At 39.2% G+C, this 18924-nt stretch overlaps 1 protein-coding gene across 1 annotated transcript in view; it reads right to left on the reverse strand.

Moving 5' to 3' along the window:
• Positions 1-18924, reverse strand: part of Rybp (RING1 and YY1 binding protein) — a 51686-nt gene that overhangs the window by 32025 nt on the left and 737 nt on the right. The window contains exon 2 of the mRNA XM_028773041.1: positions 18573-18698. Within this exon, the coding sequence (XP_028628874.1) occupies positions 18573-18698 (126 nt within the window). The remainder of the gene's footprint in view (positions 1-18572; positions 18699-18924) is intronic.

Consider the following 18924-nt stretch of genomic DNA (forward strand, 5'->3'; position numbering starts at 1 on the left):
ACACACACACACACACACACACACACACACACACACACACACACACAAAGACCAACAACAAACAGTAAAAGTCACTGCTAGAAAAGTTAACAAGAAGGAGAGGAAAAGCGGGATGGAGAAAACACACACATACACACAGGTTAACAACTGGGTATGGCAGACCATCATCCCTGTAATCCCAGCACCAGGAAGGCAAAGGCAGGAGTTCAAGGCCAACCTAAATAAAAAGATAAACTATGTTCATGGATTAGAACAGTGAAATGCCTGCTTTCTTCCATTTTGTACATATATATTCAAAGTCCTAGTATATCCTTTCACAGGATTTGGAGAGCTGATTCTAAAATTTATAATGGAATTATAAAAGGTGAAATGCAGTCAAATAAACTGAGAATAAACCAAATTAACTGAAAATAAACCAAGAAGGGTCACATTTCTTGATTTCAAGATGTTATGAAGCTACATGAATTAAAACTACAGAGTCAATATAAAGACAGACCAATCAATGAAACCACAAGTATCATTCAAAAGGAATTAATGATATAAACAGGTATTTTTACTATTTATCATCTCTAAAATCTCAAGTGTAAGTAAATTAGGCATGATGAACTCACATTGTGATCCTAGCATTCGGGAGGCCAGATTGGGCTACACAGTGAATTGTAAACTAACCTAGACTATCATGTGAAACACTAGCAAACAAGAAATTAATGAACAAATTACAATAAAATCACAAAATTAAAGTCTACTTGTTTAACACATTTAAAGATGCATACTAAAAACACTACAAATAAGTCATATTTTTGTACAGCAAAGTATCTTCTCACTAGCTTGCTAAATATTTTTAAATGTATTTTCATTCTTGATTAATTTGGTTGGCAACAGATTCTAATATTTTTGAGGTCTCAATTTAGTGTCAAAACCATCATTACACACTCCCCCCCACATAACACACCCCATAGACTATAGCATCCATCTTTTCAGAAATGATCTACGCTGCAAAGCTTTGTGGAAGCATAAACTCAGTGATGGCCGAAGAGGTCATTCCTGACTAGCAACACTGAAGCTTCATATATTTGGGGGTCACTATGCAACTTACCATATGCAAATGATTTCTGAAACACAAGAAAATAAAAAGCAAACAAATACTAACTACCAGCCTGAAGTTTATTCAAACATCAACTATTGGGCTTGGCATCAAAGTACATGCTTGTAGTCCCAGCACTAGAGAAAGGTATCCAGCAAGGAAGGAGACAAAGTTGAAGACCACCCTATTAGCTTGGCAATTGTTAACTGGTGTATATTTTTAAAATGCAGCAAATCTTTTTACCAAAACACCACAATGCATTGAGAGAAATAACATTTCCACTCATGAAACTCACATTAGACCGAATAATTCTGAAAGCATTAATAAACAATTTAGAGACTTCAGTTATAAAACAATGTCAAAGGGCTGAAAGGAAAGGCCCAGAATTTCCCCAGTTGGCCAAAAATGATAGTACCTGGTTCAAGAGCTCATCTCTTGAAAAACCCCTTAGAACAGAACTACAGCCATTTGGAGTGCTACTCAATTGCAAAATCTCTGAAGGAAAGTACTACAAGTTTTTGTTGGATTTAATCTACCTTTACCATCACCTTAAGCCATTTTCAGGATTGAGACTACCCACCCTGTTCCTATTTGTACAATTTGTATCCAGCAGCTTGAACAGAGAATTCAAGAAGCCCACCTGTGACGAACTTGCCTTCTTAGAGCAATTGGCTTCATTAGAAACCTATTTTGCATCAACAGTATGTCTGCTCTGAGCAGAAAAGCAAATATTCACTTGAAACTATAATCACAGGAACCATCCTAAAATTGATAGTGTATGTAAAAAGTAAACCAGAAAAAAAAGAAAAAAAAAGCAGTGAGGAATAAGACAATAGCAGCCCAGCCTCGTGGTCACACCTTCAATTCCAGCACAGTGGACAGCAATAAGATCTGAGTTCAAAGAGACTGGTCTTACAGAGGGGGTTTTCAGGAGAGCCAGGACTACACAGAGAAACTGTCTCAAGAAACCAAAAACCAAGTATATCAATATTTCCAAGCCACCTAGTTTCTTGTTTGTGTTGCAGAATTGTGTGCTGTGTTCCTGTTTGCTAGATAGAGATTAAACGCTTTCAGTGTGAGCTGGCTTTGAATTTGCTACTTCGGTAGCCCAGACTGGCCTCCAAATCTTCATCTTCCTGACTGCTGGGACCACAGCAGTGTGCCACCATACCTAAACTCAGTTTTTAAAACTGGAATTTTTTCTATTTGCATAGTAATTTAACCAACGTGACATAATTATCCCTAAAGGTGAAAAGCATTTAAAGAAGAAATGAGCATAATGGATTATGCTCTGAAATGTTTAGTAAAGAATACAAAAGCCTGTTCTGGAAAATCTAATAATTTATCTACCCTGAGGGCTTCTAGCTTAAATACAGAGAAACAAATGTGAAGAGGGGGGAAAAAATCCAGTACAAAATAATTTCATGTCCTTCTGGAGATCTAATACAACACCTACTGCTTTAATGATCAGACAAGAATCAAGAATGGTTTTCCAGAAGGCTTATCATTAGCTGGACCTTGTATCAGAACCTGGAGTTTAGCAGATGGGGATAAAGGGTAAGTTTTTAGACAATTGTCCAACTAGACTAGGGATGTCCCTCGGTGATGTGAGTCTGCCCTGAATCACAAAGTATATGTGGTTGGGCAAGCAACATAGTGGGATAAAGAATAAGTTCAATGGACACTGATTAGTGTGGCCAGGAAATGCATACCAAGGGCAAGAGAGCCTTGCAGATAGAAAAATATCAACCGCTGGGCGGTGGTGGCGCACGCTTTTAATCCCAGCACTTGTGAGGTAGAGGCAGGCGGATTTCTGAGTTCGAGGACAGCCTGGTCTACAGAGTGAGCTCCAGGACAGCCAGGGCTACACAGAGAAACCCTGTCTCAAAAAACCAAAAAAAAAAAAAAAAAAAAAAAAAAAAAAAAAAAGAAAGAAAGAAAAATATCAACCAATTGTTGAGTAGACAAACTACACGCTCTATTTCTGATGTTTTCTCCAAGAGACTAGACTAATTGATACAGGTACAGAGATTCTTGCAAAATACACTGAAATAAAAAAATTCAGCCGGGCAGTGGTGGTGCACACCTTTAACCCCAGCACTTGGGAGGCAGAGACAGGCGGATTTCTGAGTTGGAGAATTTGAGGCTAGCCTGGTCTACAGAGTGAGTTCCAGGACAGCCAGGGCTACACAGAGAAACCCTGTCTCGAAAAACCAACCAAACAAACAAAAAAATTCATAAAACATCCAATAAAAAAATTTTAAAAATGAAGTGAAGAATAGCATCAGGGCAGTAAAATATTAGAATAGACTGAGAGTTTAGTATGTTGACTGTCATGGTGGATGGGCATCTAACGTTTCTAACTTGTGATTTTAAAAAAAAATAGGCTATTTCTATGCAGCAAGAAAAATTAAGTGCAATTCTACTGGGGGGGGGGGGGGAACCTTGGGCTTAGGAATGTTAAACTCTAAGCCTCACTTCCTTCTGTTAAAGAGCCTGTATACCATTCTCTGTATTCCTCTCTGTATACCATTGCCTGGTAAGGATTAAAATAAGAAAAATGTATGAAATCAACTTAACTCCTACTATATGTTAAATCCCCATTAAATGTTGGATCTTATCAGCAATGGGTGGACTACAAAGTCATTAGTGAAGCTTTAAAAACAAAAAGTCACACCAAGCTACCCAACCCTGGGATGGCTTATCATGCTAAGGACAAGCTGTGCCTCCACACATAGCACCTAGTACAGTCAATACACATCTGATGTTCAATACATGCTAGTTTAGTCACAGAAACCTCCAAATGTAGATGGCATCTGTCAGAAGAACTTGCTACAAGGTGTTTCCTTATTTTAATTAAAACAAATTATAAGTATGCTGCAGTACATCAAATACTTAAAACATACTTGTATTCTGCACTGGGTGTTCTGTAGTGAGTCCAAGTTTTCTGACATTCTTCTTTTGGGGGTCCTCTGTTTTGTTGTTTGAGACAAAGTCTCTATGTAGCCCTAGTCATTCTAAAGACCTGGCGGCTTGGTCTTAGAACTTACAGACTCCCCAGCCTCTGCCTCCCAAGTGCTGGGATTAAAGGTATGTACCACCTCCCTTCAAGAACTTCGGATATTTAAATACCATTGTCTTCACTCACCCTCACTTTCCATCAGTCTACACTGAACTAGGAAAAATTAGGGTGTGTAAATGAAGAGTTTAGTTATTTAAAAAAAAGAAAACTGTTCAGTTACATATTAACTGAACACTCTAACATCTGTATCAGATAAAACTCCTTCAAGCAGAGATACCAAATTATGTAAATACTTACTCATACATCATTGGAGTAGCACATTACAGACAAATCCATTTTCCCTACAAATCTCTAGACAAATAATTTGGCATCAATATTATATTTAATTAATATATTTAATTAAATATTTAATAATATTTAAGAGAAAGTTTAAATCCTGTTTCAGAAAACAATCACACAAGATCCTATGTGTACAGACTCAGGATCCCTTCAAAAAGAGACTCCAAAACAAAACACAAAGCCCATCAGGAAGGAGATTTTTTTTCAATTGGGGGGGGGGGACAACGGCAAATTTCATAATTAGGAATCAGAGGGATCAGCAGCAGTAAGCTCTTTGTATATGATGTGATAGACAAACTACACGCCATGTTTAAGGAAGACGGTTCACAGTCCTCTGTATCTAGAATAACAGAGGTAGACAGGAAAGCAGGCATTTGCCAACCCATGAGCTAACCCATTTACTGACATATACTATATCCTAGAATAACTAAGGACAAGCTGAGTATCACCTAAATTCCTCAGTAACGGAAAGAACTGGAAACAGAGCCAGTGCACACAGTGAAAGCAGAGCTTACAGGGTCCCAAGCTTATAGCCACCTGATTTTGCCCAGGCAACAGGTACTTCCCACTGTGCTACTTACCTACAGAATTCACAACTCATTGCTTCTTGCTGGTAATTTTAATAATATCATGAAAAGTTCTTTCGAGGAATTGTGCAATTTTCTAAGTCAAGCAATGAACAACCCTTTTGATTTCAAGGCAGGAAATACTATATACTCTTGTCTAGATTTAACGGTATTATTTCTCAAGGAGTCAGAATGAGAAGGATAAGAAACACAAAGAAAAAGAAACAGGAGTAAGTAAAATGAATCTCTTAATCTATACAGTGTTAAATAACCATTACAGGCTCTGTGACTAGGCTTTTTTCCAGAATTCTGAATAAGCATTATAATATTGCTCTCTACAAACTGAAATAGCCCTAGAAAAGGATGGAATGTTGTGAAGATGCAGGGTAAAGAAGTTTACACCTTGTACACACTAATTGGTCCATTTAGTTTCATCACCTTTCCTATCCTACTGAACATAAAATCCAGTAACAGATACCTCCCAAAACTGCTTTGAGTATTAACATTAGGAAAAAGTACATAAAGCTGATGTGGAAAGTAAGTATAGAGAGCACTATTCGAATAGCTGATCCAGAATATCATACATGACTAATGGGCTATGTTCAGGTGCCTGCAACAGTAGCTGTACATTCAGTCAAATCAAAATTTACATTTTTCTTTTGCATGTTCCACCTGCATGCTTGGCTATGCACCAAATACATACATTCTGGTATCCACAGAAGTCAGAGGAGGGTTTTTTACCCCCTGGAACTGGAGTTATGTATGGATGGTTTTGAGTTGAACCTGGGTCCTTTGCTCTTAACCATCAAGTCTCTCCTGCCTCTGACATACCCTTTCCTAAGCATTTTCTAGACTCATTTACAGATTCACAGAAAACTGAAAGTAGTATACTGTGCTCCATGTAATCATCACCTTTCAGCTTCTATGTAATACACACTTTAATTATAATAGTGTCAGAACCAATAAATACCACTAGCATAGGCATACTTAAGGAGTTCAATGCCAATTTACGCTTTATAATTTTCAAAATGATTTTGAATTTTTTTTAAAGATTTTTGACTCTTGGAATAATCATGAGACATAATGATGTTATATGTGTATATAATGTGTAAATGACCAAATCACTCTAACAATTCAAACTTTTGACATAACCATTCTTTGTTCTGAAAAATCCTTCCCTTTTTGTTTTGGGTAACTAATAATGGTGCCACGCATACACACCCCAAGCTTTATTTGGGGATACTAGCATGCCTCGCAATCCCAGTTACCATGTCACTTAACACAGGTTCACACTCACAACACATGCCATCTAAGTATGAAGTCTTTTAAGATCAGTATTTTCACACCGGGCAGGCAGTGGTGGCGCACGCCTTTAATCCCAGCACTTCGAGGACAGCCTTGTCTACAGAGTGAGTCCCAGGACAGCCAGGACTACACAGAGAAACCCTGTCTCGAAAAACCAAAAAAGTGTTTTCAGTCAGACAGTGGTTGCACATATCTTCTTTGAATGCCAGCTCTTGAGGCAGAAGGCAGCCAATCTCTTAAAAATTGGGTCCCTCAACTGTTAAGAGCTCATACTGCTTTTGTGGAGGACCAGAGTGAACAGCACATGACAAGGTACCAGAGGATCCAATGCTCTCTTCTGGTTTCTGTGGGTACCTGCACTCACATGAACACATACACATAATTATTTTTCTTTTTAATTTAAATTCTTTTTACAACTTAGTTGTGACCCAAAATAAAAAGGTAAAAAAAAAGCTAGGAGGCAGAGGCAGAGGCAGGTGAAGACCTGAGTTCAAGGCAGCCTGGTCTACAGAGCTAGCTCCAGGAAACAGAAAACCTGTCCTGGTCTACAGCCTGGTCTACAGAGCTAGCTCCAGGAAACAGAAAACCTGTCCTGGAAAACACAAACTGAGTTCATTTGAATTTCATTTTTTAAAAAAGTCAATAAATTTTGACTTTGGATTAAGAAAGACCTGACAATTTCTTTGATGGCCCTAAAGATCTTTCTGCCAGTCTGTACTATGCATTTGTGATGCAGCATTCTCAGAATCTGATTATAAAAATCAAACTAATAATTCTGAAAAACACTGAAAATGCTTTATGCTTCACACATACGATATTAAGCTAAGATATATAAAACTAAGTACATCTACCTGGTTAGTATGCAAATTAGTTTTTGTTTCTAATAAATGTTAAAAAAAATCAATGTACATCAAAAAACTTAAGGTAAACTTATGATATTATCCTCAAGTATTTGATTTCTATGCCTAGTGTACATGCCTCTATGCTCTGAGGTCCTAAATAGGAAAAGCTGAAGAAAGACCAGCAGCATGATACTGCCTGAGAACCCATTGACAAGTTCTGGGTCCTACTTCATAATTGCTTAACGAAGACACTTGGGATTAAGATCCAGCAAGGTATTTAAACAAATCTTACAGGTGTTTCCACAGGCTAAGGTCTGAGAACCATGAACCTACATAAATTCAAAATAAACACACTCAGTCTCCTTGCACAGAAATCTGTTCTTCAGTGGACTCGATTTGAGTAAGGTGTTGATTAAAAAAAAAAAAATTCAGAATCTTAGTTCTTCTAGAATACAATTTACAACAAAGCAGATTTTCACTTTACTCTTCTTACAAATAAAGAATTTGTAGCCATAATATGTTCACAAAACTTTTCTTAAATGCATCCAAAGTGAACTATATTAAAGCTTTGAAGTCTTTCATAGAGCTTACCTTCCCACTCCCATACGATGCTATCACCTATCCCATTCTGTCATTCATAACAAAACCTCCTTTACTACAGAGCACCAGGGGAAATAGACTCAAGTATTTGTGGCCCAGTAACTAAATTCCTCAAAAACATTTCAGCTGGTGACAATGAGAAGTGTTTCTATTTTTGTTTAGTCTCTAAATAGGTTCTAAAGTCGTCCCCCCCTCCCTTTGGATACAGGGTTTCTCTGTGTAGCTCTGACTGTCCTGGAACTCAGAAATCAGCCTGCCTCTGCCTCCCAAATGCTAGAATTAGAGACATGCATCACGACTGACATTTTCTTTACTCATATAGTAAGAAACTAATGGGCTGTGGAAGTGGCTCAGCTGTGATGAACACTAGATGCTCTTCCTAAGGCCCTAAGTTTGATTCACCTAATGTTTGAGCAATCATATTGCCACACATGGTAGACAGCAATGACTCAGGAATTGGTCAAAAAATCTGAATCTTGCAGTCAGTCTAAATGGCTCCTTTCTCCTTATAGACGATATAGACCACTAAAAGGTTCTGGATTGGGGGTGGGAGGGAGTAGCTTGAGTCAAGAGTCTGACTTCTTGCCACATTCTATTCCTTTAGTACCTGTGGTAGCAAACACAGAGTTTTCGTAAAAGAAAGAGAACCTCACACCCAACATGCAACATCTGAGCTGTTCTTAGAAAGCAGTCACCAAGTTTGTTTTCTCTCTATGACTAACCACATTTTAAGATTCATCATGCTGAAGAAACTAGCATTCCCTTAATCTAGTCTTTCCAAAAGCTACTAAAATGTTTTTAACTATATGCTTCATGCTATTTAATTGTATAGAAAACTACATTAAGTTTTAACTTAGATGCTTTTTTACATATCCCTATATATCTTCCACTGTTTTTCTTTTATTTTTCTTGTCCAACCACAATATAAAACAGATATTGTTAATTCACTCAGAAAAGAGAAAGCAGTATCTAACCCTGCTTAAAAATTTCACCGTTTACCTTATGATTCCAACTCTCAATTTCTGAGTAATACTATAGCGTATCTACAACTGCCATAATTTACTGGGTTCATTTTTGCCACCATAGTGTCAATCACTGCATGAAATGAAAATATAGCTAAATATATGAAGTGACTGTATCAAGAACTCCACAGAACACAACTACTCCACCTTACTCAGCACACTAGTGAACTAAGGGTATGAAGATGACACTATCAACACTATGAAGGAGGTATAACATCAAGTTATAGACACATTACAATGGTAAAATGGACAGAGGGCTTCCAACATTGGTCAGTGCTTTGACCACCTGTAAGCTGCATTAGGTGCCAGTTTATAAAAAGCAATCTGCCTCTTCAAAATTGGTTTATCCCATACAATCAACCCCCTGCTTCATTTCCAGACTTCCCAACAACTTCTGGCCACTAAAACAACCACCTGGGCTACTAGGATAATACTTATGACAGTTGATATTCAAGTGTGCCATAAAGCACCACAACTCAAACAAGCACTACAGGAACTACTTTAAATGCACTCACTACTTCCTGCCTCCAAGACTTTTTAATCTTAAATTTAAGTCTCAGTTTTTGTTTAGAAAACAAAACCAGAAAAACAGGAACACTACTCTTAGGGGCACACTTAAGGAAGACAATGTTCACCTAACCCAGTAACATTAAATAAACACAAGAGAAAAAGCCCTCATATATGAAAAAACATTTATAAGAACTCAAAACTTCGGGCTGTGTGGGAGTGAGTGCTGCTGTAGCACAAATAAGGTAATGGCTTTTAAATCTTTTTTTTTTTTAAGATTTATTTATTTATTTCATGCATATGAGTACACTGTAGCTGTCTTCGGACACACCAGAATAGGGCATCCAATCTCATTACGGATGGTTGTGAGCCACCATGTGGTTGCTGGGATTTGAACTCAGGACCTCTGGAAGAGCAGTCAGTGCTCTTAACCGCTGAGCCATCTCGCCAGCCCCTGGCTTTTGAACCTTAACCGCCAAAAGAACTATATAGTTCTCCAAGTCTTTATTCTATACAGCAGACATCTGTGAACCTCTAGAAGTGCCAGGGTGTATTATAATAAACACAGGAAAACAAAACTATTAAAAAAAAAAAAAAAACAAACCACCCCGTCCTCTAACAAGATGAAAAAGAGGCACACTGGCAACCAAATAAAAACAGAGCTGATAGAATATATGCATGACAGAATGTGTGCAAAAAAAGGCTTCATAGAAGGTCATCTGGAAGGACAAACACATCAGCTAGAACACACAAAAAGCAAAAACCCTTAAAAAGAAAACAGAAAGGGGGCAGAGATGGCCCTTTAATCCCAGCACTGTGGAGTCAAGAGGTAGGTGAATCTCTGTGTTTCAAGCCAGACTGGTCCAAGACAACCAGGGCTACACACATGAAACCCTGTCTTGGAAGGGAGGGAGGGATGGGGGGAGGGGAGGAAGAAGAAGAGGAGAAGAAGAAGGGGGGGGAAGCTGGAGAGATGGCTGGGCAGTTAAGATCACAGGTTGGTCTTCCAGGGGGCCAAATCCAATTTCTGTCACCCACATGGCAGCTTAAAAGTATCTGTAACTCTAGTTCCAGGGGATCCAACACCCTCACACAGACCCATATACATTCAAAAAACACCAATATATATAAAATAAAAATAGATCTTTAAAAAGGAAGGGAAGGCTCGAAAAAAAACAAAAACAAAAAACAGGGGTACACAGAGAAACCCTGTCTAGAAGAAGAAAAAAAAGGAAGGGAAGGAAAAGAATGAAGGAGAAGGGAAGAAAGAAAATAGAGGAAGAATAAATACATGGATGTAGGAAGTCACAGTCCACACTCAGAAAACACCAAACGGTTTCCGAACAAACAATCTGTAGAGAGGGCAGATGGAGTAGTTGCATGCTGCTTGCACAAATTCTGAAGACAGACACAGGAAAAGACTAAACCACAAAAACCTTGAGATATTCAGGATTTAGGTTTCCTCCTAAAAGCAATGCAAACCAGGAGACAATTTGAAGCAGGATCTGTGAGTGATCTGTGTGGCACCTTTGGGACTCACTATCAGAACTCAGCTTTTCAACCCATGGATTGAACTGACTTTAAGCTGTTCAAGTGTAGAAGCAAGTGTAATATGTACACAACCATGGAGACAATGAGGCAGTAATAATAATGATGATAATAATAATAGCAAGACTAATAATAACGAGTCTCTGGGAATTCAAAGCATTTGGAGCAAAGTAAAAGTATGTAGATGATGGGCTGGATGTTGTCCAATTGCAGAGCACTTTGTAAATCTCCAGGTGTTTAGGATAGGGTAAATTAGGATAGGGTAAATAAAGAAGTAAAGAAACAGGACATAGAGTGGCGAAGTCCAGTTGTGGTCCACTAATCCAGGGAAGAAGGCTAACAATCTTGAGTTCAAGCCCAAAATGAACCAGACGATACAACCAATCTTACATTCAAATACAATGATGAGTCCTTCTCTTCAAGGAAGAGACTATTTTATCAACTTTTCTTATGAGCTGCCTCACACCATGCCAATCATCACAGTCACCTCAGTTGGCATTTCCCTTCACTTGGTACTACATGATGCTGATCTTTTTCAATCCAAGTTCTTAAAAGAGGAATTCTCCATTTATTAATCAATGTCTTGAAATATAAGTGTCTGATGAGCCAGGCCAGGTATAGTAGGACATGCCAGAGAATGAAGCTTTGGAGGCAGCGGCAAGAGAACTAACTGTTCAAGGTTAGCCTGGGCTACATATTGAGTACCAGGTCAACCCTGGCTAGTTAAGGCTCCAGCTCAAAAATACAAACAAAAAGAAAAACTACTAAATAAAACAATGAGCGATGAGAATAAACTCCTTTTTATGACCTCTACAAGTTTCACACCTTTAATCCCATTCACATAAAGTCAGACTCTTTCCCCCTTTGCCCCTGCTGCTTGCAGCAGGGCGGACCCTAAGGTCATGAGAAAGAGGGAGAGCTAGCCCTGCCCCTAGACTAGGCAGCACTTGAGCTCTGACTCTGGTGTTAGGGGTGCTGGTGAGCCAGCCCCTGAGGACATGAGAATGGGAGAGCTGCCTCTAGCCCTTGCTGGTGGCAACATTGGGTGAGCTAGCTGGGGCAGTGCTGAAGAGCTTGCCTTGGTGAGCTAACCAGCTGACCAACCCAGCTACCTCCTAGTCCCAGATCCAGGGCTAGTGTTTAGTATCTGAGATCCTGGTCTACATGATAGATTGTCTTTAGAATAAAAAGAAAAGAGGAGGAGAGGGGAGAGGAGGTCTGAGGCAGGTGCTCAGAGCACTCAAATGGCCTGAAAGTAAAACAGCACTGGTAAAATAAACAAGAACTGCTCACAGCAACAAGACCATGAGTAAAGACTCCTCTCACAGAACTTAAAACATTAAGGGAAACTTATCACCAATGACAGAGAATGAAGCAGTAGACAGAGAGTTTCTGGGAATGTTCTCCAAACAATTTCATGAAGAATCTGGAATATCAAGTTACAAACATGTGCTCACTTTGTAGAAATTCAAGCCTTTAAACATGTATACTACAGTACAAACAGGTAAAGCAGTAATCACTACTTCAAGGGAGCAAAGATAATACCACCAAGGAGAAAAACAAAACAACAACAACAACAAAAACAGGCCAGAAAGACATCAGAACATTATCAGCTCAAGTCCAGAACCCTACTACTACAAGCAGGAAGAAAGGAGCTGGTTCTGGTAGTTCTTTTGGTAAAGTACTGCAACTGGAAGGTTTCTAAACCTTAGAAGTTCTTCAACACATACTTAAGTGCATAATTAATGTACGACTCACAAACAGTCCAGTAATACAGTGGTGTATAATTTCCTATCATGGTGATTAAAAAACATTGCAAGGTATTAGCTGGCCTGTGTTTAGTATGTAACATACAACTAAGAAAAGTTGAATACCCTAAGACCCCAAAGCCAGCAATGCAAACAACTGAACTTAACAAAAGCTAAACATCACTGGTAAACTGGAAGAACTCTCTCATGACTCCAAAACCAAGCAGCATCACCACACCTAAACAGGAAAACTGCACATGGCAGCACTGTCATCTATATGTAGAGCACCCTCTACCAGTCCAACCCTCATTCCTCTATGCTCCTCACTCCCACACTCTTCAGGGCATGTGTCACTAGTTGAAATGATCTCAGTTTTCTGTTTATATTATTTTCTCTTCCCTCTCCATAGGAGTTCAAGCTCAATGAGAATAGGAATGTCACCTGTCTTTGCATCACTATGCATGCACACAGAGCCCACACAGCTATGTGCACAATACAAACTTATCAAATGACGACCACAACTACCCAGGTGATTTACTTTAAGGACACCAAGCACACATAAGTACCAATGAAACAGTAAATTCAATGCAATAACAACAAAGTAATTTCTCAACTTGCATTAAGAGTGATCTTGAAAACCCCAAGCTCTGAAAGGCACATCAGCTTGAGAGGCCAGGTAAGGTTCGATGATCTAGAACATAGGTATTTACAGAGTGTTTTTATTAAAGAAAATGTGACTCAAGGTGCAAAACCACAGTTGTGGATTCTCAGGAAATATGGTTAAGAGTCCTGGAAATCTTGCTGTCTGAAACGGACTGCCAGAAAGATGCCCTTTAAAGGGTTTCAGCGAAGATCCTAACTATATTGTGGCTTTCCCACAAAACTTCTGTAGTAATTAGTGATTTAATTAGTGATTTTTCAAAAGACTGAGTTGTCAAGGTATCTTTATAAGGGAAGTCCAAAGTTACAAAGTGAAAAACCCCAAAGCTCTCAAACACAATTTTATCCTAACAGTCACTTCTCTAACTTCCAATTCAATAGCCTGAATATCTCTTTTTTTCTGTTTTTCGAGACAGGGTTTCTCTGTGTAGCCCTGGTTGTCCTGGAACTCACTTTGTAGACCAGGCTGGGCTCGAACTCAGAAATCCACCTGCCTCTGCCTCCCAAGTGCTGGGATTAAAGGCGTGCACCACCACTGCTCCAGCAATAGCCTGAATATCTCTTTCTATAAAGCTAGTTATTTCTCTACAACTGTAGTAGTCAGCTTAAAATTTTTCCTTCTTTCTACTGTCCACAAAGTTCTAAAAACAACTTTTCACAGTGGCAGTAATTAAATAAGACGTTCAATTCATAAACTCTGCAGATACAAGGAATGGCCAGGACAGGCACAGTGGAAGGAGAACCCAACTTCTTGAAAACTGTCCTCGGTCTTCCACATGTGCCATGTAGTGAGTGTGCACACATAAAAAGAATGTTTAAAACAAAACAAAAAAAAAAGTTCAAAACCTAATGAATGATCCAAAGCATTTCCAATTTCTCAAGGGAGCCCAATTTAAGTAACAGCTGGAGGAGGAGATGTACCACTAATAGCAAAGTAATAATCACTGACAATATACAGCCCTATTCCAGTAAATTCTATTTTAAAAGACAACATTTCACTCAAAGAAAAAACAAGGTCACACACAATCAGTTTACCACAATGTCTAGGAAGTTATTCTGTCCAACAATTTAAGAACGTCAGTAGCACAAAGTTACATTAGCTCGTGCATTTATAATGCTTTACTTTTCCGTCTTTCATTAAAAGGATAAATACTACTTCAAGCTACACCTAGGAAAGGGATCGTGTTTCTCTCCCACCCACCTGCCATCCTGCACACACACAAAGCTCCTTTATCTCTCCATCTTGGCAAAACTGGGTATAACACCATGGTAGAGAGGCAACCTTCAGCAGTCTATTACTACCTCAGAGTTAACTGTACTATGTATCAATGACTTTGAGAGAGGAAAGCAACTCACATTATGGCAATGTTCTAAAACTTGGAATGTGTTGACAGCTGTACTCTTTCAAATGACTAAGAAAAATCACTTAATTGCACTCACGATGACTGAACGGTATATGTAAAGTATGCCCCCAGTTCCCAATAAAGCTCTTTAAAAAAACTAATAAATAATGATGATTATGGTGATAATGATAATAAACCAGGCTGGAGAGATGACTCAGTGGTTAAGAACACTTGAAGCTGTATCAGAGGACTGAAGTTGGATTGCCAGGATACATACATACCTATACAACTAACATATAAATAAAAATCTTGTTTTTAAAAATCAGCTAGAGATTAGAGAATGGGAAAATATGGTTAGGAAAGGAATTACAGACTAGAGAAGGCCAGAGTTAACAGCACATAACCTATAATACCAGAACTATCGAGACTAGCAAGGAATCAAGCCAGGAGTTCAAAGCCAGCCTAAGCTATGTAGCCAGTTACAGGCAATTCAGGCCCCTATCTCAAAAAAAAAAAAAAAAAAAAAAAAAATTACAGATGCAACATATATGTAGTAATTATCTCTACAATACAAACCTTAGCCCTGCAGGATCATTCATAAATAATGAAGGAACAAATGTATAAAATCTCTTCTGCCCTCAGATAATCCCAATAGAATAGGATGTCTCCTCCTATTCCCTTGGGACTTTTCTGACTGTCCTTTTCACTCTGCTCCATGCTACTCCAAAGTCTCTATTCTAAAACTGACAGTTCTAACTGCAGATTTAAAACTGTTACTGTACATCCTAATACAAGTAAAAAGCTAGCAGCTGATTTTGTAGAAATCAGTTTTTCTTTTCCAAAAGAAATTGGGGGGGGGGGGGGTTTCCTTCTAATTGATTCCCAAGCCAGACTATTCTAGTCTCACTTTATACAACCTTTGGCAGTCTTTACAGTTTGGATTAGTTACCTGAGTACATGTTCCACCACCCTTTTCACAACCTCCCCCCCCTTTCAGCAGCAGCTTTCATATCCTAGGAATTTTATACATGCTCTTTAGATGATGGGCAGTATTTTCCTACTTAAATTAAGGAACATCGTCAACACTATCCACAAAGGGCAAATAGCTGTGTCCTACTGGACTATCACTAATTTAAAGCTGTTTTCCTAGATTGACTGGTTGATGCCAGCAGCAATAAAGGCAAGAGTAATCAACAACTCCACAATAACTACTGGCCAGCCAACCAGTTAAGGCTGTTTAAACACTAGCTTAGAGCAACACGTGTGCCAGCAAATACACTATTTAAAAATTGCCAATTTTCATCTATTACCCACCACCCAACCCTAACCATCTGGCTTGAAGTTCCTATAGACCTGACTTTAATGCCTATTGCTGCAAAAAAATAAAATAAAATAAAAATTTAAGTTTTCCACTGCCACAAGAGAGAAAACAGCAAATTCCTATGAAATTTTAGCAGTGTAAAACTTAAGCCCTCCCCCCACACCCCCACATTTGCAGCAGAAATGCAGCTTGGTCTTCACACAGTCCCTTAACAATGTGGAGCGGGTGCTGTCTCTGACTCTGTTGCCTGCCATGGGAGATCCCCTTCCCTTACCTGAACTGCCTGGTTGGACTTTCAGTGAAGGTGTTTAGTCTTGACTAGATTGGGGGGGTGGGGGGTGGGGTAGAGGGCACAGGCTTCCTTGTCTCTGGGGGAGGGGGGATAACAGGGGAGAGACTTGTAAGAGCAGAACTGGGAGAAGAGGAGGGCTGAAATTGGGATGTAATATGAGCAAAAAATAATTTCTGGAAAGAAAAATAAAACCATTTTTAAAAACTCGAAATAAATATAAATTTACTTAGAAAAAGGTTCAAGAAAAAATATTGTACTAGTTTATATCCCAGAAAAATTAAGGGAAGGAATGCTCTGGCCAGGAGAGCATCAACGCTGGTCGCACTTACTTCTTCATATGGAACCAGTGAGCTAAACAGAACACAAACTGCCACTTGCACTCCACTTAATGACAACTTCTGAACAGATCTAAAATACTAAGTATTGATAACAACCAAATCCAAACAAGATTGGTTCAAAAAGAATATGAACTGGTGAAGGTTTCCCACCTGCATACTGTGTTCAAAGCCTACTGAATGACCCAACTGCATGAAAGCTCTGAAAGATGGTATTTCATTTTTTTTCCTGAATGGACAGACTAGCATATCCTAGCATGCCAATTTATCCGTTTAAAATTTGACTCCTGTCATCTGTGGCTCTGAATACGTTAAACAAAATCTTAAATCAACACCTTTCACATGCTTCCAAAAAGTTAGTGAATCAGGCTTTTCAGTAAAAGTCAAAGTTGAAAAGCATTTCAATATGAGATAATTATTCCCAGCAATACATCAGATGTAAACTTTTGAATCTGGTTGAAGTTTCTCTTCACCAGGAAGGTTCTCGAGTTCTTACTAGTTTCCTGGTCATTTCCTTGAACATCAACTACACTAGCACTCAAGGCAAAACCACAATAAAGAGCTCTGGCCTCAGCGGGATTCTACATGTAAAAAGCATTACTCATAAATAGTATAGTTACTATTGATTTAAAGTAACAAATACATTTCTGAACTTTCATGCTGTGTTATGGAATCTCCGATTTTAGATAGCAGAACAAATCCTAAGAAATGGGTTTTCCATTTAACTAAACCTATCTTTTATGATACAAAACACTGACGTGAATTTACTTTAAAAGAGATGCTACTAGCTGGGTGAGGTAAGGCTGATCTACATCCTAGCACCCAAGAGGCTGAGGTAACAGGATTGCAGTTCCAGATTACCTCTAAATATAGTGAGATGCTATCTTAGTAGAGAAAAACTACTTACAGAGAAATAAATTTCAGTTCTTGAGTTTTGATTCAAAGGTCTCATTTCTTAAGTTAGTGAAATTCACAAAATTCCCCAGTAACTGGGGCAATCCTCCTTAATCCCGGATGCAAGTAAGCAATTAGACCCTGACAGGACACCTTACTCAGCAGCCAGGTGGAACTAGTCACAGTGGGATGCTGCCAACTCAAAAGCAAGCACCTGCTGAAATGAAACATTTAGCCATCAACCTAGACTCCTAACGAGTCCTAAGCTAACTCACTTTCATATGGGCTCTAAAGACAGCCCCTTTAAATGGGAGTAAGAACACTATAATGTAACTCTTAGCAAAAGAAATTCCAAATGAAAGTTAAAACACCTGCAAGACTATAAAATCAGTTTTAATGTTACCTCTACAAATAGTTCCAACTCATTTGCCATCGCATGTAGTTAACCACTCTCATCTTAAAAGAATTCCTTTCAATGTCTTAACACAAAGCCATTAACACAAACTTCAAGTCTATTCACCTCAACATTTCACACACTTCACCGTTCTGCACAACCTAGTAACAAAAGACACATCAGCAGGCTCCCTGCCCCACAAATACACTTTTCCAACTCTCCAGTATGTATCTTCAACTGCAAAAGTGAGATATTTGCAACCCAAGACAGACAAAAGGCATCAACCCAGTCTTATTGTACTCCCATACCAACATTAAACTCAGGAAAAAACTAATTCCGGACAAATTAAAACCACTCTGCACGAGGCAAATACCAAAATGTCTAACATTCTACAATCCATATCATTACCTCCTTTCTCTCTTCCCTTTGGGAACCAATAGCAACAAGCCAAAGGATGCAAATGTCAAATAAATCCAATGTCTGTTCGAAACAAGATGAAAACCTGGGGGAAATCCCTCCCATAAACCCTTTATTTTAGCACGAGGCACTGGATGCAACTTGAAATGCCACACAACCCGAACCACATCGCTCATCCCCAAATGCTAAAAAAGGGTCGTCGTAATCAACAAGTTGGCAAGAGGGCGATCAATAATGATGAAAGTACGACTCATTCCCCTCTCCTCCGCGCAAGAAAGAAATAAAGCCAAAAAACAAGTCTTTCAACAAAAGCTAACACACGTCTTCCAGTACCTGGTGGAGGTGCCTTTCCGCACATCGCAGATGCTGCATTTAAAGGCTTCCGCGCTGTTCCTAAAGGTGCAGACGCTACAATCCCAAAAGCCTTCGTCTGCGGCAGGTTTCGCTTGTCTTTTTGGCCTTCCGAGCAGTGGAGAACCGAGGAGAGAACAGAGAAGAGAAAACAAACTGAGCCGTCGTCAATTCACAGGAATCCAACACTGGAAACTTCTCGCGACGACCACCCATCTACCCCACTGGCAGGGATCGGGGCGACAGGACGACAAGCAGCGCGGAGCCGGGCGCCCCCTCCGGCTCCGGGCACGGAGCGCCTGGCGGCGGCGACGGCTCACGCGGGGCCGCGCCG

This window comes from Grammomys surdaster, unplaced genomic scaffold (genome assembly GCF_004785775.1).
Source record: "Grammomys surdaster isolate TR1022 unplaced genomic scaffold, NIH_TR_1.0 220, whole genome shotgun sequence".
Classification (NCBI taxonomy): Eukaryota; Metazoa; Chordata; class Mammalia; order Rodentia; family Muridae; genus Grammomys; species Grammomys surdaster.